This window comes from Megascapheus bottae, chromosome 26 (genome assembly GCF_031878675.1).
Source record: "Megascapheus bottae isolate mThoBot1 chromosome 26, mThoBot2.hap1, whole genome shotgun sequence".
Classification (NCBI taxonomy): Eukaryota; Metazoa; Chordata; class Mammalia; order Rodentia; family Geomyidae; genus Megascapheus; species Megascapheus bottae.
The window spans coordinates 3,222,560-3,244,204 of NC_143534.1; the positions used below are offsets into that span (position 1 = coordinate 3,222,560).

Below are 21,645 nucleotides of genomic sequence, written 5' to 3' on the forward strand. Positions count from 1 at the left end.
AGCCACCAGAAAACTGGAAATGACACTGTGACTCAAATTGGTAGAGTGCTAGCCTTGAGGAAGAAGAGTTCAGGGACAGCGCCCAGGCCCTGAATTCAAGCCCCATTGAAAAAGAAAGCAAGAAAGCAGGAAGGGAGGAAAGGAGGGAAGGAGGGAAGGAGAGGGAAGTAAAGAAAAAATTAAAAGCAAAACAGTTGGAACTCCATCCACAAATATCACTGTGTTATCACTTAGCTAAATCTTACCTGCCTCCCTCTGGCCTCAGTGGAATTTTCAAGCCTCCCCCACCCCAAGGATTCAGAGAGGATTCAGAGTTCCAGGAGGCTACCTGGTGAGAGCACGGCCATTCCTTCCGTGTCCTCATTTTACCCAGGAGAACGCCAAGGCTCACTGGAAGCAGCCCGCTACAAGCCTCACATCCTATGCTAATCACTGTCAGCTGCTCCAGAGACGTGGCGTTTGGGTTGTTTGGTTTTTGAATTCAGGGATTTTCCTGGTGATAATACTAACAACCAGAGAACACTTCGTGAGTTTCTAGGATGCACTACAGCCAGCCTGCCCTCACATCCATGGGCTCCACAGAGATCCAGCTTACACCTGCACAATCACATGCATGGGCACACTATTGGTTCATTTTTTATCTGTACTGAACACACACGTGTTATTATTCCCTCAGCCATACGCCATAACTACTTACATTGTGTTAGGTGTAAGCAATCTGGAGATAATTTGTACCAAGTTATATTCTGTAGAAAGTATATTTATGTATACTTTATGTATTTTTATGTGCTGGTCCTAAAGCTTGAACTTAGGGCTTGGGCTCTTTTTTTCTTTTTGCTCAAGGCTGGCACACTACCACTTGAGCCACTTCTGGACTTTGCAGATGAATTGGAAATATGAATCGCAGACAGCCCAGACTGGCTTCAAGCCATGGTCCTCAGCTCTCAGCCTCCTGAATACCTAGGATTACAGGCATGAGCCAGCAGTGCCTGGCTAGCTTTAAGTATGTTTTATATCAAGCACTTGAGCAGCTACAGACATGGAGGTCCTGAAATAATTCCCCTTCTGGGTGCTGGCACCTTCACGCTGAGAAGGGACAAAGTAATGTGACCGAGGAAGGCAGAAGGACACTGCTAGGACCCAGAGAACCCAAGGAACGAATCCTCTAGGATTTAGAGTTTGTGAAAGGAGCATGGCCCTGGCAGAACCTTGAGCACAAAGTCCTGATGGGCAGAACTGTGGGTAGATGAAGTCCTGCTGTTTTGAAGCTACCCAGCTTGTGGTGATTTGTGATGACTGCCAGAAAGCAGGACTGCATCTGGCATTTAAAAGATGGAAGTAACTGCTTCTCAGTAATGCCAGCACACCTCTATCTGAAACTGATTTAACTCGTCTGTCTTGTGTAAGTGGAGAGGGAAAGGAAAGAAAACGAGGTCTACATAGGAGACCTCAAGTTGCCTGTTTCCAGCCAGGCGCCCAGGCTCATATCTATAAGCCTAGCTATTCTGAAGACTGAGAACTGAGGATCATGGTTTGAAACCAGCCAGGCAGAAAAGCTCATGAGACTCTTATCTTCAATTAACAACTACAACAAAAACAAAATCGAGAAGTAAAGCTGTGGCTCAACAACAACAACAACAAAAATGTAAATGCTAAATGATAGCTCCCTGAGTTCAAGCCCCAGTTCCAGTGCGTGTGCACGTATGCGTGCACAACACACACACACACACACACACACACACACACACACTTAATTTTTCTAGTCATTTTGCCTTTACTGTGGTACCTGTTTGTGCAGATTAAGACCTGCATGCTTATGGTGCTTATTCATATATTTTAAGCATTTCAAATATAGAGATTCTAAAGAATAAGGGTAACGGGTGCCTGGAGTGCAGGACCACACTTATGAACCCACTGGAGAAAGAAACTCGTGTCATCTAATTAAATTGCTTGGCTTATGGATGACTATTTGGGAACGTTTTCACACCCTGAGAGCATCATGACATGATTTTATGCGCCAAACCCTCAGTGTATTTTTAGCAGCAGGTAAGTTTGTTTGGTGACAACTTTGGCACTAAACAGTGGCTTTCTGTCATAAAGACTTCAGCATCATATTGTGTTTTAATAAGCAGAGGGCACACCTGCTCAGAGCTTCACAAGTCCAGGGGACAAAGCCACTAATCCTTTGTGAGCTCAACCCTGCACCTGCTCTTTCCCTCAGAGTCTCCATAAGGAATCTTTATTTAACTCCCTCGTGGGCCTTCTGCTAGAGGGCTGTTGACCACAAGGCAGGCACATAACTGAGTGAGTATAGGGTTCATATTTTTTCCATCCTACTCTGCTGTGTCAAATGGAAACTCTCCTCTGATTTTGCACTGAGCTCATGAAAATGTTCTCAAAGCTATCCTGAAATGGTCTTGTAGTTATTTCTAAGTGATCAATCAAGTTCTGCAAAAAAATACTTAGTTCCACATAAACTTCTCATATATGGATGTTATTTCCAGTCAGTCTAAGTCACGTGCTGGTGGTATTTTCGATAAAACATATGCTGAGGTGGGTTGAGCCTTGAATAATTTTCTCTCTCGTACCCAAACCGTGGTGCTATGAGAAAGGTCAGCGCTGAGCTAAAAACGGAAGGGGGGTAGGGGGGGAAGAACCATGGCAGGCCAGCTGGGAAAAACTCCCCAAGGGAAGCACAGAAGTGATATTCCTTTTGGGTATGTGTACTGAGGGTTTTCCAATCCCGATGGATATGTATTCTAATTTAAAATATCACAGGGAAGAAAAAAAAAACATAGATGTTTCCATGGAGACGTCTTTCTCAGGGCCAGCTCTTCATCTTATTATCATATCTTATTTAAATATTTCCCCAGCACCAATGCCAACTTCATCTCTCTCTTTGCCTCTTCTATCTGCAGTAGTCCTGGAAAGTGTAACATCTGGGCAGAGGTTTGCTTTAAATAACTAGGACTGTCTTGAGTGGCCAGGTCCACAAGTCACAGCCTGTGCCTGTGCCAACAGCTGAGCAACCAAACCAGCCCACCTGCAAAGGAATCCACTCTTCTTCTCTCTCCTCTCATTGCCTTTTTTTTGCCAGTCCTGGCTTGAACTAAGGGCCTGGGCACTGTCCCTAAACTTCTTTTGCTCTAAGTTAGCACTCTACCACTTGAGCCACAGCACCATTTCTGGCTTTTTCTGTGTAAGTGGTACTAAGGAATTTAACCTGGGTCTTCATGCATGCTAGGCAAGCACTCTACCACTAAGCCAAACTCCCAACCCTCACTGCCTTTTTTCAATGTGACAAAACATCTGTGATGTACAGTGAGAGCTTGTAAGTGCTCAATTTTAATTTTTTTTGCCAGTCCTGGGCTTGAACTCAGGGCCTGAACACTATCCTTGGACTTTCTCAAGGCTAGAGCTCTACCACTTGAGCCTCAGCACCACTTCCGGCTTTTTTTCTATGTATGTGGTACCAAGGAATCAAACCCGGGTCTTTGTGCATGCTAGGCAAGCACTTTAACCACTAGGCCAAACTCCCGGCCCCTCAGTTTTAAATTTTAACTAAACCTTCAGAAGCCTAATTCGTTGAGACACATTACGGAGCCCCAGTACACACACTCTTGTTGCGATTTGTTTTAGAAAAGCACTTCATTACCTCTAGTTTCCAGATACACGTATCTTTAGTTTTTCAGTTATAGATGGAATTTTTTAAACTTTGAGTCTCTCAACCATAACTAGATCATCTCTATTTTTTGTTACAATCCGGGGAGGAGTTGCCATGAAAGCTAATAAAACTAAAATTTCATGTCCCCTTCCAGGGGCTCCTGAGGGAAAGGCAAGAGATGGCATTTATAGTCATAATTTTTGCATTCATTTTCTTAAAGGGCAGACAGCAAAAGGATATAAGCTTCTACAAAGTCTGTATCTGCCCCTGACAGGAAGAGCTGGAAATACGAAGTTCATCGATTTTATTAAAGAGATTTTTCTTTCAGACCCCATTTTTATAGTTGAAACAGATTCTTGGTCTGCTCACTGCAGACCAAACACCACGGGGAAGAGGATAGACTGGATAGTTCAGAGACGCATCTCCTTCCTTCCATTCCGTGATATTATCGATACCTTCTGCAAGAAGCCAGTGACTGAAGCATAGAGATTGGATCCTTGAGCAACAAAGCTGCACCAGTCTCTCCCACTCCCAGGCTTGTCAGATCACTGGAAGGACTCTTGCTTCCTGTAGCAGGGAGATCCTGACTCTGTTCTGTTCTTAGCTCTATCCATGGCTTGTGTACACTGGTTCGCCCAGGCTAAGCCGGAGTGGAAAGCAGCCAGTTTCTTATGTCCATAGTCAGCCGTGGGGCTCTAAGCTGGTCCACTCCATCTTTCCAGTGGTTCAGACAGACAGCCCTATCCTAGTCTTTACACCTAAGCTAGAATGGGTGGTCCTGGGATCATGCCACCAACAGGAAGGTATCCAGCCTCAAACAGCAGACTTGAAAGAGGGCATTGGGCATGGCAAAAGTGGGAGGACTGAGAAAGGCAGTGCCTCCTGGAGCTTATGGATAAATATGAATAGAAGGAGGAAACGTTATCACCACCAATGCACAGGATATGTGCCTGGGGAAACATCACAGTGCCCCCCCAGCCATTCGTGGTCACACGGATGTGTGTTTATAATTGCAAGAAGGGCCTTTGATCCTGTTAGGATCCGTGAAGTTGAGTCCTCCTGAGAAAAGAGGAATCAAAGCTGGATTGAATGTAGAGCTGGCGATGTATGCTGCTGGTGAGACATTTAACCTCTTCGTTTCCCAGGGTGAGGGGCCCTTTATGTCACGAACACAGTGCCAGCCAAGAAGTGAGTCTTGGGTCATGTGATTCACAGTTTGAGAGGGACCCTGAAAACACATCCAGGCACTGAACTTCAACATTCAACCTGCAATTATGCTTCTCCTTCTCCTTTTCCAGTTTATAAAAATCCTCATATGAGTTCTTTTTCTATCTGAGTAAGTCCACTTGTATTGATTTCGTACTTCGGCTATTTAATTTTTTTAACCATATTTAGCTCTTGTTTCAGAATCAGGATCCACACTGTTGATTTTTTAGTGGTTCAACTTCATTCCTTTGTCTCTTTGTTTTTAATCCGATAGAGCCAGGCCTTGTGGCGATATGGAGCTCTAGTTTCTACTTCGTTTCAGGAAAGTCTTGTTTGCACAGATGGTGCCAGAATATACATTTTATTAGTATTGAGTGCCTGATTCTCACAACTTCCTGTACTCATCTCCTTTCTTAACAGCATCTCTATCTAGTACATCAAACTTCACAAATTTCATCGATGCTTTCCGATTTCATCAAAATCTGCAGATTCCCTCAGAGTCCAGGGTTTTGAAATCAAAATGGCTGTGTACACTCCTGATCCATCCTGTGTTGCGTCAGAATCTACAGGCCGGGGCTCATGTGCTTGGTCTTCACAGTTATGAGATGCAGGAAAAGCTTCACTCCCTGCCAAAGCACTCATCCAGCTAGAGCAAGGACTGGCCTGGAAGGCAAGGATTCTGGTTTTAGAAGAATCTTGGAGATTGATGACAAGCTCTGCCATATTTTTTCTTGAAGGAGACGTCAGCACAGGCAATGTCTCCTTACACTGCTACCTTGGAAATTCAATTTTCGCCAAGGACATAATGTGTCAACTATTGAATTTTGGACAGTGCCTCTTCATGGTTTTGGTTCTGTTGAACATAAATGACACATAAAAATTTACTCTCAACCAATGGAAACAGTTTTCATCACACATTATTAGGAGAGAGGAAAGATAATGTGATTATTTAGGAACAAATTTTCAGGTCCATCTGGCTTGGGTCATCCCTACACTCTGCCCCTTGTGAGCTAGCTGTGTGATCCTGGCCCAAACTCTGAATCTCTCTGTTCCTCTGATTTTTTATTATTTGACAGTTAAATGACTGACTGATCTCACAATATCGTCCTGGCTTCATACATGTACATGTGAAGAACAGCACATTCACATATGTGCACATACACATACAGGAAGGGCTTACCAAGACACCATTTCCCAGAACAGACTTTGGGAGGACATATCCATTGGCCTAGCAAATATTTACTTGCTAAGTAAACTCTTTCCAGTGGTTACCACTGGGCAAAGGGATGGGCAGCGAGGGCTGGTGGCCTAGTCTCTGCTTTATAAACAGAGGCGCTGTGGGAATGATCTGCTTTCTCCTGGCATGTCTGCTTGCCAAGGCCCAGGACTAGAAGAACCCACCCGTCTACATTTACAACAAGCTCCGGACCTGGGATAAGTCATAACTTCCTGGTGCTTTGATTTCTTCCACTCCAAGCAGAAGCTATGATAGTGTGCACCTCATGTGGTTTACAAGGAGTCGATGAGTTAATAGATGAAGACTGTCTAGAGAAGGGTCTGGCTCCTACCAGAACGTGTAATGTGAGTGTGGTGGTGTGTGCACTGGAATTTATCTTGATCATCAAGGTTTTTGGCCTCATATTGCTGAGGGAAACCACAGTTTTCCTTGGTTAATTTGCTTTTCCAGAAACAAAAAAGTGGAAATCACTAACAAAACCCTACGCATCAAATACCAATCATGTAAGCATTTTATCTATTAGGAAGATCTGCTCTGTGTGTGTGTGTGTGTGTGTGTGTGTGTGTGTGCGTGCGCGCGCACGCGCACGCACTGGTTCTGGGACACTGTCCTTGAGTTTCTTTTGTTCAAGGCTAACGTTTTATCACTTGAGCCCCATCTCCACTTCTGGCTTTTTTGGTAGTTAATTGGAGATAAGACCTCATGGATTTTCCTGCATGGGCTGGCTTCAAAGTATAATCCTCTCATCTCAGCCTCCTGAGCAGCTAGGATGCTATGTTTTAATCACAAGGATTCTAAAACAGATTTGGAAACTGAAGTACAAAAAGGGGAGGGAGAGACACCTTTTTCGCTATCCTTAAGAGCTTTTCAACCTCACAGTAAAAGGGAAAACCCATGCATCTGCTCGGGATAAGATGAAGCAAATATGAAATCAGAGGTGGCACAGAGACGGCCCTCGTGACCCCTCGGGGACCTCAGCCATGAGGATGTGCTGGGGGGCGCAGAGAAGAGAAAATGACTTGGAAAGCACCTGCTGGGCTCCTCTCAAAAGCTTTGCTATGGGCTGGAAGCATGGCCTAGTGGTAGAGTACTTGCCTAGTGTGCACAAAGCCCTGGGTTCAATTCCTTGATACACAGAAAAAAGCTGGAAGTGATGCTATGGCTCATGTGGTGGGATGAGAAAGCTCAAGGACAGTGCTCAGACCCTGAATTGAAGCCCCTGGACTGGGACAAAAAGATTTGCTATGCTTTCACTGCATCCATGTATCCAGGGATGGTGTATTTGTCTTGAATTTTCTGTCATGGAAGTTGAGCATCCATCATGGAGCTTTCCTAACTCACCTCCTGTCTCCACCCACCTGCAAGATGAAGACTAATTTGTCTCCCAGACGAGGGGCCCGGGCTACAGGTGTGTGAATGTCACCTGTGTGGGATGGAGGATAAAATCAGGGCTGCAAGGAGCAATTATAAAGCCAGATGGTGGTAAGCCATGTATGCTTTCCCGGTGGTGGAGGGGCTCTCACCAGACATGCGGAAAGAGCCCAGGCTGGCCCAAGAGCCTCCTTTTCTCTACAATAGCCCCCACCCTGTCCCACAGCAGCCCACTTCCTCCTGACTTGGTCCAGACATGCCACTGACTCCATAGACTCCAGGAGCACTGTCTCCTCCTGGTCTCTCACTTCCAGCCAAGTTCCCACTGGTCTCTCAGCATCGCTGCAGCTGCCTTAGGAGCCGTCCAGCCCCTGCCCCACTCCCTCCAAATGCTGTTATGACATTCATTTCTGTTCCCTGAGCCTCATCTGGGGATGTAGTGGGTGTGGTAGTAGAATGCCCGCACATACGAGGCTGTGAGTTCAAACCCCTGTCGCACCCAAAATAACTACATCTTCGGATTATCAAAAAAAAAAAAAAACATGAATTGAGAAGATTCAGGAGAAGAAAATTCAGGTGTACATTTTCCCTTTTCTAGCAGAAGAGAACAGCTCTGGGAATATAAGGGGACTGCGAGCAAAGGGGTCTTTAACAAGCCCTGCTCAGCTGGGCGCCCATCGCTCACACCTGTTATCCGAGCTACTCAGGAAGCTGAGATCTGAAGATCGTGGTTCAAAGTCAGCCTAAGTCTGTGAGACTCTTATCTTCAGTAAACCACTGAGAAGAAGCTGGAAGTGGCACTGTGGCTGAAGTGGCAGAGAGCTAGCCTCGAGCAAAAGAAGCAGTCCATTTGTATAACTACTTAAAGATAATAATACTGTTGGTTTTCCTGATTTGTGGTAGCTAGCACTGGCCCATAAATCTATAAGTAAACACATTGGGCAGTATGCAAGTTGTTACAAAAGTATTAACTGAAATATAGGAGACTGTAGGAAGGACATATGTAGTATAATTCCTTAGATAGACAAAGCCAAAGCCCAGCAAAATAAACACCAGAATACAGGTATTTGCAAGACACAGGATGGGGCCAAAGGGAGAGAGGTAGAAAAATGAAGAAGAAAAGAGCAGCCAAGAATTAACTGTATACACTACAAAATTTTTTAAAAATTACAGAAAGGGTAGAAGAGGGGGTGAGAATGTTAAAAGGGGAGACACTGATGAAGATGCTGTATTCATAAACTGCTTTGTAAAATGGCAACCCCTTTGTAAAACTATTTAAGGATAATCTTAATTTTTTTAATTAAAAAACAAGATAATACACCCTTTTGTCCAAGGCTACTAGTGTAAGCAGGACCGAATGGAAACCTTTCCAAAGCTACATTTTTGTTGTCAGATTGAATAAGACCTCAGGAAAGGCGGCGTCCAGACAGGCAGGACAGCTTTCTCCTTTTCAAATGGAAACTGTTTTCTCCAGTTTTGGCTTTGGGGAAGGTTTTGTTCCCCCACTAAAGCAGCTGCGCCATATTAGGTAAAGTCCTGCGTCCTTGCTGCTGCAGATGAATAAGCAAGAACTGAGTTCACGAGTTTGATCCTCCTTAAAGACCGGTTTGAAGGGATTGCTTTGATTTTCTCTTCCCTCCGCATGACTGGGCTGAAATGAGGGGCCAGGTCCCCCCCTGCAGCCCAGCTAGGCCTGTCCCCCCCTCCTCCCCCTCCCACCCCACCTTTTTTTTTTTTTTTTTCTGGCCCAGATACTTTTGTGAGGCTACTTCCCCCTCTGGTGGCCAGACGTGGCATTTCCACCCCCAGAACCATGATCACCTGGAGAAAGGACAGTTCGGCTGTTGAATTCTGCCAGCAGTTATGACACAAAACAGACCCTTTTCAAAGACAGATTCCTCCCCCACCCCTAGAAAATAAAATAAAATTCCTGTACATCGTGTACACAAGATTCCAAATAAGGAAGAAGCTCTAGGTAGCTGGTCTTTTAGAATATCTCGGTCACCAACTACAAAAAAAAAATGGGGCGGGGGTGGGGAGAAGAGGATGGGAGATTCCCAGTTAAAAGAAAAAGAATCGTTACTAGAGATAGAATGCATTTAGACTTCTAGTGGGGGGAAGCGATTTATGCTTTGTATCAAAAGTTTCAAATTGAGTGCCTTGGGTTCTTTCCCAGAATATTTTCTGCCAGAATGGCTTAGAGGAAATAAAACAGTTTTGTCTCCTTAGAATTCTTCCTCCCCAGAGCACCTCCCTTCCTTTCAGTCTTCAAAGCTAAGCTAAACCCAGTCCCTCTAATTTCCACAATGGATCTTTTCTAATTTTGTGATTTATTTAAGCAGTCCTCTGTATGTTTTACAGATTTATAATCACATAAAACTTTTATTCCATAATTAAGAGAATGCAAGCAAATTTCTCCTAACTACTCTTCAATTTCTCTTATTTTCAGTATGTTCAAGTTATTTGCATTTTCAAGTTTTTAATGGTGTACATTCCTCCTCCGCCATCACACATACACACACACACACACACACACACACACACACACACAAATACACACACACATGCAAGCAATACTGTGGACTGAAACTAGGGCTGCAAACATGGTAAGCAAGCATTCTACTACTGAGCAACCTCTCTTCCCTATCCTCTTAAATATTAATTTTAAAAATGTTCAAATGTCTGCTGCTCTGGTGTTCAAACTGGACTGTACAGTGTGTAAAATACATGTACAGGCATAAAACTGTGACTGTGTCCACAAGTATGTCTGTATGTAAAGCAGGAGTTCAATGAAGCCATTATATGTAGCAAACATTTAATTCTAACTTGGTTCTGTATTTATTCCATTTATTCCAGAATCGAAGATTTCCTAGTAAGTGGCTAGACAGAGTGCAGCCGCAAAATCACTGAGTTTTCTCCCTCAGTCACACATCGACTCTGGCATTGTAAACTTTAGTAGATTGGTTGTATAATTTCAAAGTAGTGGTGAAGCAAAAAAAAAGATCAAGTGGTGAAAATAGATGATCTTGAGGAGCTTATTGTGTGTGTGTGTGTGTGTGTGTGTGTGTCTGTGTTTGTGTCTGTGTCTGCGTATGAATGCATTGTATGGTGTGTGTGTGTGTGTGTGTGTGTGTGTCTGTGTATGAATGCATTGTATGGTGTGTGTGTGTGTGTGTGTGTGTGTCGGTATGTGTCTATGTGTGTCTGTGTCTGTGTATGAATGCGTTGTACAGTATGTGTGTGTGTGTATGAATGCATTGTATGGTGTGTGTGTGTGTGTGTGTGTGTGTGTGTGTCTGTGTCTGCGTATGAATGCATTGTATGGTGTGTGTGTGTGTGTCGGTATGTGTCTATGTGTGTCTGTGTCTGTGTATGAATGCGTTGTACAGTGTGTGTGTGTGTGTATGAATGCATTGTACAGTGTGTGTGTGTGTGTGTGTGTCTGTGTTTGTGTCTGTGTCTGCGTATGAATGCATTGTATGGTGTGTGTGTGTGTGTGTGTGTGTCTGTGTCTGCGTATGAATGCATTGTATGGTGTGTGTGTGTGTGTGTCGGTATGTGTCTATGTGTGTCTGTGTCTGTGTATGAATGCGTTGTACAGTGTGTGTGTGTGTGTGTGTATGAATGCATTGTACAGTGTGTGTGTGTGTGTGTGTGTCTGTGTTTGTGTCTGTGTCTGCGTATGAATGCATTGTATGGTGTGTGTGTGTGTGTGTGTGTGTGTGTGTCTGTGTCTGTGTATGAATGCATTGTATGGTGTGTGTGTGTGTGTGTGTGTGTGTCTGTGTGTGTGTCTGTGTCTGCGTATGAATGCATTATATGGTGTGTGTGTCTGTGTCGGTATGTATCTATGTGTGTCTGTGTCTGTGTATGAATGCGTTGTACAGTGTGTGTGTGTGTGTGTGTATGAATGCATTGTACAGTGTGTGTGTGTGTGTGTGTGTCTGTGTGTGTGTCTGTGTCTGCGTATGAATGCATTGTATGGTGTGTGTGTGTGTGTCGGTATGTATCTATGTGTGTCTGTGTCTGTGTATGAATGCGTTGTACAGTGTGTGTGTGTGTGTATGAATGCATTGTACAGTGTGTGTGTATGTGTGTGTGTGTCTGTGTTTGTGTCTGTGTCTGCGTATGAATGCATTGTATGGTGTGTGTGTGCGTGTGTGTGTGTGTCAGTATGTGTCTATATGTGTCTGTGTCTGTGTATGAATGCATTCTACAGTGTGTGTGTGTATGAATGCATTGTACAGTGTGTGTGTGTGTGTCTATGTGTGTCTGTGTATGTGTATGAATGCATTGTACGGTGTGTGTGTGTGTGTGTGTGTATGTGTATGACTGCATTGTACGGTGTGTGTATGCAGGCATGCTGGTATGTAAGTGCTGTGGCATGTGTGTGTACATGCATGGGTGTGTGTACACAGATGTAACAAACCCCCACAGAGGACTAGGGTCTACCTCCAAGGAGCCCACAAAACTGCTCAGTCACCAGAGGCTTGCAGCTCACACCTGTCATTCCAGCTACTCAGGGGGCTGAGATCTGAGGATCACAGCTTGAAGATGGCTGGGGCAGGAGAGTCCATAAGACTCTTTATCTCCAAGTAACCACCAAAAATATCAGAAGTGGAGCTGGGGTTCAAGTTGTAAAGCACTAGCCTTGAGCAACAAATAATAATAATAAATAAATAAATAAAGCTCAGGGTCACAGCACCCAGGCCCCAAACTTGAACCCCAGGACTGAACAAAGAATGCTCACATGCCCACTGGCAGGTCCGTGGTCAGTTTTGTCCCTCCTGTCTGAGCTCTGGAGCTCTGACCACCCACCCCCTGATGGGAAAGGAATTTACTTTGGACCTCAGAAAAGAACCAGTCCCCTAACCGTTCTGTTCCTCTTCACCCAACATCCTTTGCAAACCAGCCCAGCCAAAGAGAAAGACATTTAGCTATCACACCCAGGAATGTTTTGCAGTGAACAAAACATTGGGAAACTAAAACTCTTCAGAGAGTCTAGAAGAAATGACCACATCCCAAGGAACTAGCCCATGAGGCCTTCCGTCCTCGTGGAGACAGTGCAGGTCAGCTGGCCGACATGTGCTTTCTCTGATGCTTCAACTGGAGTTTGCTCATTCCTGTGAGGCCTCCGACAGGCAGAGGTCCCAGCCCTGAAACACAGTGGATGCAGTCCACTTATGGAGTAGCATGAGGATATCACCACAATGGATAATTGTCATAGGAATATGCAAACTGGAGGACGTTAAAGGCACTCTCTTGTTAACTATCAGCATTGCGTGGGATCTATTTAGAAGTGTGGGGAAAGATGCCATTTTTCAAGCTACCAGCTGGTAGCACTGTTTCCAACCACTTCATCTCTTCTTGCCCTGCAAAAGAAGCAGATGTCACCTAATGCACAGGCCTGCTTAGAGAGCCTGCCTGCCCCTGGTGTCTCTAAATGTCTGTGGTGAAAAGAAAATAACCAACAAAAGGCATCCATGTCCCTAACTTCTCTCTCTCTCTCTCTCTCTCTCTCTCTCTCTCTCTCTCTCTCTCTCTCTCTCTCTCTCTCTCTCTCTCTCTCTCTCCCTCTCTCGTTTCTGCAGACTATGTCACAGGGTCACGATGACCTTGCACGGTAACAGCTCAGCCTCGCCTGTGTTTCCCAACTCTTCCTGGATAGCCAGCCCCTCGGACACGGCGCTGCCCCTGGGGACGGTCCCTCACCTGGGCAGCTACAACTTCTCCCAGGCCTTGGAGAACCTGTCCTCCCCCAATGGTACCACGGCCGACCCTCTGGGAGGCCACACCATCTGGCAGGTGGTCTTCATCGCTCTGCTCACCGGCTTTCTGGCCCTGGTGACCATCACAGGAAACATCCTGGTCATCGTGGCTTTTAAGGTCAACAAGCAGCTGAAGACGGTCAACAACTACTTCCTCCTCAGCCTGGCCTGCGCCGACCTGATCATCGGGGTGATTTCCATGAATCTCTTCACCACCTACATCATCATGAACCGCTGGGCCCTGGGCAACTTGGCCTGTGACCTCTGGCTGTCCATCGACTACGTGGCCAGCAACGCCTCGGTCATGAACCTCCTGGTCATTAGCTTTGACAGGTACTTCTCCATCACCAGGCCCCTCACCTACCGAGCCAAACGAACAACCAAAAGAGCCGGGGTCATGATCGGCCTGGCCTGGGTGGTCTCCCTCGTGCTGTGGGCCCCGGCCATCTTGTTCTGGCAGTACTTTGTGGGGAAGAGAACGGTGCCCCCCGGGGAGTGTTTCATCCAGTTCCTCAGCGAGCCCACCATCACCTTTGGCACGGCGATCGCCGCCTTTTACCTGCCCGTCACCATCATGACCATTCTGTACTGGAGGATCTACAAGGAGACTGAGAAACGCACCAAGGAGCTGGCTGGGCTGCAGGCGTCGGGGACGGACGCCGAGGCCGAGAGCTTTGTCCACCCCACGGGCAGTTCTCGAAGCTGCAGCAGCTACGACCTCCAGCAGCAGAGCCTGAAGCGCTCCAGCCGGAGGAAGTCCGGCCGCTGCCACTTCTGGTTCACCAGCAAGAGCTGGAAACCCAGCTCCGAGCAGGTGGACCAAGACCACAGCAGCAGCGACAGCTGGAACAACAACGACGCGGCCGCCTCCCTGGAGAACTCGGCCTCCTCCGACGAAGAGGACATCGGCTCCGAGACCAGAGCCATCTACTCCATCGTGCTCAAGCTTCCCGGACACAGCACCATCCTCAACTCCACCAAACTCCCCTCCGACGACGACCTGCGGGTCCCCGGCGATGAGCTGGGGACCTCGGATATGGAGAAGCACGCCGCCAAGCTCCAGGCCCACAAGAGCTTGGATGATGGTGGAAGCTTTCCCAAAGGCTTCTCCAAGCTTCCCATCCAGTTAGAGTCCGCCGTGGACGCAGACAAGACTTCTGACGCCAACTCCTCGGTGTGCAAATCCACGGCCACGCTACCTCTGTCCTTCAAGGAGGCCACGCTGGCCAAGAGGTTTGCTCTGAAGACCAGAAGCCAGATCACAAAGAGGAAGAGGATGTCTCTCATCAAGGAGAAGAAGGCGGCTCAGACCCTGAGCGCCATCCTGCTGGCATTCATCATCACCTGGACGCCCTATAACATCATGGTCCTGGTCAACACCTTCTGTGACAGCTGCATCCCGAAAACCTATTGGAACCTGGGTTATTGGCTGTGCTACATCAACAGCACGGTGAACCCCGTGTGCTATGCCCTGTGCAACAAGACATTCCGAAATACCTTCAAGATGCTCCTGCTGTGCCAGTGCGACAAGAGGAAGAGGCGCAAGCAGCAGTATCAGCAGAGACAGTCGGTCCTCTTCCACAAGCGAGGGCCCGAGCAGGCCTTGTAGAGGGCGGTGTGTCCACGCCAAGGGACACAACACACGGGTCAACCCACAGGCCCGAGAAGAGGCTCGGGTCTGGGTGAGGGGGAAATCCTGGTGATCATCAAAATGGGATTGTTGGGGTTTGGGTTTTGTTTTGTTTTTTTTTTTTTTTGATAAAAAAAAAAGAGTTGCCTGTTTACTGATGCATTGAATAAATCAGTTTTAATATTTTAAATAAAGTCAAATGCCAATTCAGAGAGAGACCAAGGAGAAAAAGAGAGGTCATACTACTGAATGTAAAGGAATTTGTTCTGAAACAGACTTTGTTTCTTTCTAAAAGGGGAAAGCACTGTCGCTCCCCACTGGTTTTGCGCTCTGTCTCATTCCGGTGAGCAATGACATCCCAGAGGAGTCTCGCTCTGCCAGCCGCCTGCTGCATGCATTCTGAGGGTCTCCAGGTCCCTCCCAACCCCAGCGTGGGGCACAGCAGGCTGGTGGTTCTGTGGTTCTAAAATGATCTCCTCCGTGGCAGAGCCGAACCTTCTTGTCCCAACAGAGCTTCCGTCCTCCCTTTGCCGTGTTGTTAAAACTCTTTATTTGTGGACTTGGTTCTTGCAGAGTACTGTTTTGATTTTTCTTTTTTTTGGGGGGGGGGTGTGCAGTTCCAGTTTTGTACCAATAAAATTGCCTAAGTATAATTATCTAGGTGTGAGCGCTGCACGTGCACACACAGTGTATATATCATGTAAGGGGAAATCCTCGACTGGCTGATCCTTCCCGCAATATCTCTTTTCAGTACTTGGGTAACTGAAATTCTCGAGGATCCTAATACAATAGAAACGTGAAATCAACCCAGTTGAACGGTGTTTGCTACTACGGCTACTTCCCACCAAGCACCCCAAGGACCATACAGTGGAAAGCCACCAAGCCTTCCCAACAGGTCTGTGCCGAATGGACAGCCTGCAGTGTCACCTGTCACCGTGGCTAGCGCAGACTCCTGTGATAGTAACCCCTTCCTCAGAGCTGAGCCAGGGCCCCCCGGGAGCTCCGTGTGCTGGGATCCAGTCCCTCCTCTTGGAATGTTTCCCAACAAGATGTCTGCTATCTGAACTGCTAGAAATGAATGATCATCTCTGAATGTTGTACACAGCAAGCTGTAGGATAAAGCAAGATAAATTTAAAAACGAATCGTGAGGGAAGTGAAGTAACGTATTATATTTGATTTCTCACTAGCTAATGAGCACCTTCTAGAAAGTAAGTGAGGCCTTGGGAGCTGGTGAGGGGGGGACTTTACTGTGTAATCTTCACCCCAAAACGGGGGTGGATGGAGAGTTTAGGAAGGTTTATTTCCCGCCCCCCTCTCTAGGGGAGGAAATTTTTTTGCACTTGGAAAAGTATTGCTACAGATGGATTTTCTTCTGTTTTGCAAACCTAATTTTTGCTTTGTCCTTTGGATTGACCCACGGGGTAAAAGTTTTCTCTGGGGGAGGGGGAGGGGGTTCTGCTTCTCTTGCTGTGGTTGTTGCTGCTGTACTGTTGGTGTTCCTTCTTTTCCTTTTGCTGGAGCTGTGTGGGTAGGGGTGGGGGGTGGGGGGCGGGAGGGCTGGGGAGAACTCTTCCCTTTGTCCCTTTGTGCAGGGCATCTGTGTTGTGAACCCAGACCCAGGGCAAAAGCTGCTTCTGTACGCAGTGTAAGGTGGTGTTTACAGACAACGTACACAGCAGCGGACGCCTCCTCAGTGCTGTGTGTGTGTGTGTGTGTGTGTGTGTGTGTGTGTATCTGAACTATTTAATGTCGTGTTATGTTTATATGAAGACTATTTATGCATACTTCACCAAGTGTTTATTTAATGTTGATAAACCTGACTACTTCAGCCCTGGTGTCCTATAACGTGATTCTTTAATTACGAATCGCATCCCTCGAGCTTTCCTGTGGTCAAGAAGAAGAGAAATGTGCCACCCTGTTGCTTTCCGCAGCTAGCTGACCCTCTTGTGGTATGAAAAGGCCACAGGTCATTGGAACATAGAGGGCTCGAACTACCCCTTTAGGTCACTTGATCAGAGCTGATGAAGCAACCCTCCTCCTCCTCCTCCATTTCAGATCATATCAAAAGGAGAGGAGAACAAATGCAAACCAGCATGACTGTAAGAATGATTTTTTTCTTAAAAATTTTTTATCATCTTTAAGGAGTTGTATAAAAGGGTTTGGAATGATTTCTTTTTAATTTTTGACCCACACATTCAACCAAAGAATAAGAAAAGAAAACAGAGACTCTTTTTCTAACGTGTAAAATAAACTATAGAATGTTCTGTCATCCACTGTGAAGCATCTAGTAAGCAATTGCATCTATATTTTATTACTCAACGTGGCCTGGCACTAATAAATACATGAATGTTTATCCAAAGTCTTCCAGTATATCAGTAATTCCCATCTCTGAGCCCTTCCACCCTGCCTCTTTCCCCAAAGGGCTAGTCTTTGCAGTTAAAAAAAAAGGAATAGCGATGATTAACAATAATAATAATTGTCTGAAAGAAACCGACACTTTTAATAGAAACTGAGTTTGGGCAAATCATCACTGGTTAAGTAGAATCCTACTTAGGCCTAATTATCTCCTAATCTTGTCCTTTCTATGACACTGGTGGTAACATGGGAGAAATAAACCCAAGACTGGGCTCTCGTATTGCTGTTTTCCTTAGAGTGTTGCTCTAGCTGCTATCAGCACCTTCACTGCATATAAATAGTTAGGTCCCCAACTCCTCACCACTTGAGCTACACTTCTGGCTTTTTGATCGTTCATTGGAGTTATGAGTCTCTTGGATTGTTTCTGCCCGTCTTTGAACTACCATCCTCAGATCTAAATTTCCTGAGTGGCCAGGATTATTGGTGTGAGCCACCGGTGCCTGGGCGTAAGTGATGATAAGCGGACATTGGTTACACAGACCAAAGGCTTTTTGTTAGAGGATGTGCTCAGCGTTTGGAGATGATTAAAAAAAAAAAATCTTCCTCCTCAGTCTTGGAATCAAAGATCCCAAATGAATGAGGTTTGCAGAGATGGCAGGATTGCCCACTTTCACTGAAACAGGAAACTAATCAAACCTAAACCACCACACACACACACACACACACACACACACACACACACACATAGAAAACTTCTCCCCTCTCCTGCCCTCCTTTCCCTTCCCTCTCCACCTTCCCCTCCACCCTCCACTCTCCAGGCCCCACCAGGCAGATGGGAGCAGTGAGCTCTCTGCTCTCTCCAGCCCATCTTCTGGAGCCAGGAGAACCACAGCTTCTGTGTGCAGCAGGTGAGGGATCCAGGGAGCCTGGACTTGGCCACCCTGAGCTGCCTCTGGGAGGGAAGGGGGAAGACCAAGGAGAAGCCCAGAATCAGCCACAGACCGGGGTGGGGGGAGTGTCAGGACGATCTGGTGGAGATGATTCAAAGCCAGCGACATTTCATTGAGAAATTGGACAGGCAAGCACCAGGCCTCTCTGTGGGCCTAGTGTACATAGTAGCCCTCAGTGTGGACGGTAAGTTCCGCCATTATCTAGCTACATTGTCCTCAGAGGCCCCTGTCACCACCCACACTTCCTAGGGTCTCTGCCCAGGCTCGAATGAAGCCACAGCCTGGCGCATCTCTAGTTTCCCTTCCAAGGGTGCCCAGGTCAGACAGGGTGGTGTGCAGCCTGGCATGGAGACCCCTCTATCTCATCTAACCACTATTCCCGAGTGAAACTGTTCTCCATAAACGACGAGGTCCTGAAGCTGGCACACCTGCGGTTTCTCCCTCCGACACCAACAGCTGATCTGAAGTGGGCACACGTCCACTGTTCCTGCCCACTCGGCCGGCACCATCCGACGAGGGACTACTGATTCCGGCTCCGGGTCAGGACATCTCTGAGCCATCTTTGAGCGTGCGGGTGGCAGGCATCCCTCCGCTGCTTGAGTCTGCAGAACACAAGGCCCGGGAGGAGCCTGGCCCAAGCTGTCCTTGTCCCAGTGAGGATGCCGGATTCATGTGCCAACTATCCCTGCCTCCTGCCCCTGCTCCTCCTCCTAACCCATGTGCCCAGAATAATGAACTCCTGCCCATGGTCGCATCACCCTGACTGCGCCCGATCAGGACACCCAACACGGTACCAACTCACCTCTGGAGACCAGGCTCCTTTCCCTCTGTGCCAGCTCTCTGTGGCCACCCGGCCCCCTCTCATCACACACGTGCAGAGCCTCACAGGGTTGGGCGTTAGTCCCTGCACAAAGGCTCTGCTCCGACCTCCACTCACACCCCAGCCTGGACACAGTGACCCTCGCTGGCCCCCAGCCGTCAGCCAGCCTTGTCCTCTGGGAAGGCGGCCGGCCCAGCGCTGTCATTTCTTCCCCCCCACCAGCCTGTGGCTGCCTCTGCTCACCTCAGGAGACCTGAGTGAAGCCACTTGAAGGAGGGGGGCTTTACTGGGCTCCTACTGCCCCAGGCATCTGTTCACAGCCACTCTGGCTGTGTGCAGGGAGGCAGAGAGTCCTGGCAGGAGCAGGTGAAATGCTCATTTCCCTGGGACAGGGGCAGAAGAGGGGACAGGGCCAGAAACTGGCTTCATCCAGTGAGGCCTCCCCTCTGAAAGTTCCCACCAGCTCCCAATAATGCCATTAATTTAGGAACCCATTAGGTCAGAGTCCTCAATCACCCCTTCCATCAGCCCTCCATCATAGCAGGATACCTGGGCATGAGCGGAGGGAGGGAGGGAGGGAGGGAGGGAGGGAGGGAGGGAGGGAGCAGGGAGAGGGGTGTGGCATGTAACCGCTGGGGACCAGCTCTTCCACCAGGAACTTTTAGCAGAGAGAGACTACAGCTCCACACCAAAACCCTCCAACCATCCCACCTGCATTCCAAAAAGGGGGGGGGATGGTGCAACGCACAAGTGAGGGGCAAGACTTCATTACCTTGCAAGGGAAAATCCCTGCATTTTAGACCTGGTGCTGTGAGATACAGAGAGGGGAGGAGAGGAGGGGAGAAGGTAAGAAGGGAGAGGGGGTGACACTGGAAATCAGAGAGAGATTGTCTGACTAAATGAAGAGAGAGGCTTTCTTGGTCATTTCTTGAGTGGGGAAAAAGTCACTGACCACTACTGTGGGTCAGCTCTACTTCCCTTTTCCAGAAAAGAAAAGAAAGAAGGAAGGAGGGAGGGAGGAAGGAGGGAGGGAGGGAGGAAGGAAGGAAGGAAGGGAAGGGAAGGGGGAGGCTGTCTGGCTTCCCAGGCTCCTCCTCCACCGGCAGCCCCGGTGCCATGCTGGGGGGGCAGGGCTCCTGCCCGGGCGCCCGGGTCCCCCCTCCCCCCTCCCCCCGTCCCCCCCCATCCCCCCCTCCGTCCCCAGCACTTCCTTGCATGGCCAGCAGACAGCGCAGGGCAGAGCTGCGCCCTGAGCACGCGCGTCCACATAACCAAACTACCAAGCCGTGCTGGATAGGCGTGCGGAGCCCTGGGGGGGGGGGGGGTCTCTGGATGAGAGCCACTCTGGAGGGAGGCAATGACCCGTCCTGAAGGGTTCCATCTTGAGCACACGGACGGCACTGGGCTGTGAACCCGCGCCCTGTGCTGCGCGCTGCCAGGTGCTCCAGTCCTGCACGGGGCCCTTGGCTGGTCCTTCGGGCAGGCCCTGACCCCCCTCCCTCCCTCCCTCCCTTCCTCCCTCCCTCCCTCACCTCCCCACCACCCCAGCCTTCGTGACAGCCACGCCAGGACACACAGGACACCAGGCCATCTCTCCACCTCTGTCTCCATCCCTTAGTGACAGCCACGCCAGGACACACAGGACACCAGGCCATCTCTCCACCTCTGCCCCCATCCCTTAGTGACAGCCACGCCAGGACACACAGGACACCAGGCCATCTCTCCACCTCTGCCCCCATCCCTTAGTGACAGCCACGCCAGGACACACAGGACACCAGGCCATCTCTCCACCTCTGCCCCCATCCCTTAGTGACAGCCACGCCAGGACACACAGGACACCAGGCCATCTCTCCACCTCTGCCCCCATCCCTTAGTGACAGCCACGCCAGGACACACAGGACACCAGGCCATCTCTCCACCTCTGCCCCCATCCCTTAGTGACAGCACTCTAGGGGGTGACGTGACTGTGGCCTTGAGCTTCCTGTTGACTGGACTGCGGGTGAGGAGGTCGCCTCTCCCTGTGCTCCTGGCCCGGGATTGGTGTTGATTGCTTGGCACCCTTTCAAAACAAAACAAAAAGGAGATAAATGGGACGTCATCAAAGGTAGACCACACTGTTAAGAGAATGGAAGAGAGGGAGAGTGCACCAGAGAGGCAGTTCCATGGCAGAAGAGAGGGGGGGGGGAGGGAGGGAGGGAGGGAGGGAAGGAGGGGGAGAGGGAGGGGGGAGGGAGGAAAGGAGGGAAGGAGGAAGAGAGGGGGGGAGAGAGGGAAGGAGGGAGAGAGAGGGGGAGGGAGGGAAGGAGGGAGAGAGGGGGGGAAGGGAGGGAGGGAGGGAGGGAGGGAGGGAGGGAAAGAGGATCTGCAAGTCCAGATCTGAGAAGGGCCTGGCATCCAGCACATATGAAGAACACTTACAATTCAACAAAAAGGGCTCACACCCCAGCTTTCACTCGAGCAGAGGAGGTGACAGAACATTTCTCTAAAGGAGATCCACAAACACCTCATGAAAAGAAGCTCCAGAACCTGCACTGCAGAGACAGCTGTCCTGCCATCCGTTCTCTGCAGCCATCAGAGCAGCTGCTGCAGAACAGAGCCACGCGTGGAACCCTCCAGCTCAGCTGCGGGGACTGCCAGGATCCA

General features: G+C 48.4%; 1 protein-coding gene across 1 annotated transcript in view; it reads left to right on the top strand.

Annotated features, from left to right (window-relative positions):
- Chrm3 (cholinergic receptor muscarinic 3) overlaps nt 1-14,998 on the top strand; it is a 141,344-nt gene extending 126,346 nt beyond the window's left edge. The window contains exon 3 of the mRNA XM_090318784.1: nt 13,070-14,998. Coding sequence (XP_090174910.1) covers nt 13,089-14,855 — 1,767 coding nt within the window. The 5' untranslated portion in view covers nt 13,070-13,088 and the 3' untranslated portion in view covers nt 14,856-14,998. The remainder of the gene's footprint in view (nt 1-13,069) is intronic.
- The last annotated feature ends 6,647 nt before the right edge of the window (nt 14,999-21,645 follow it).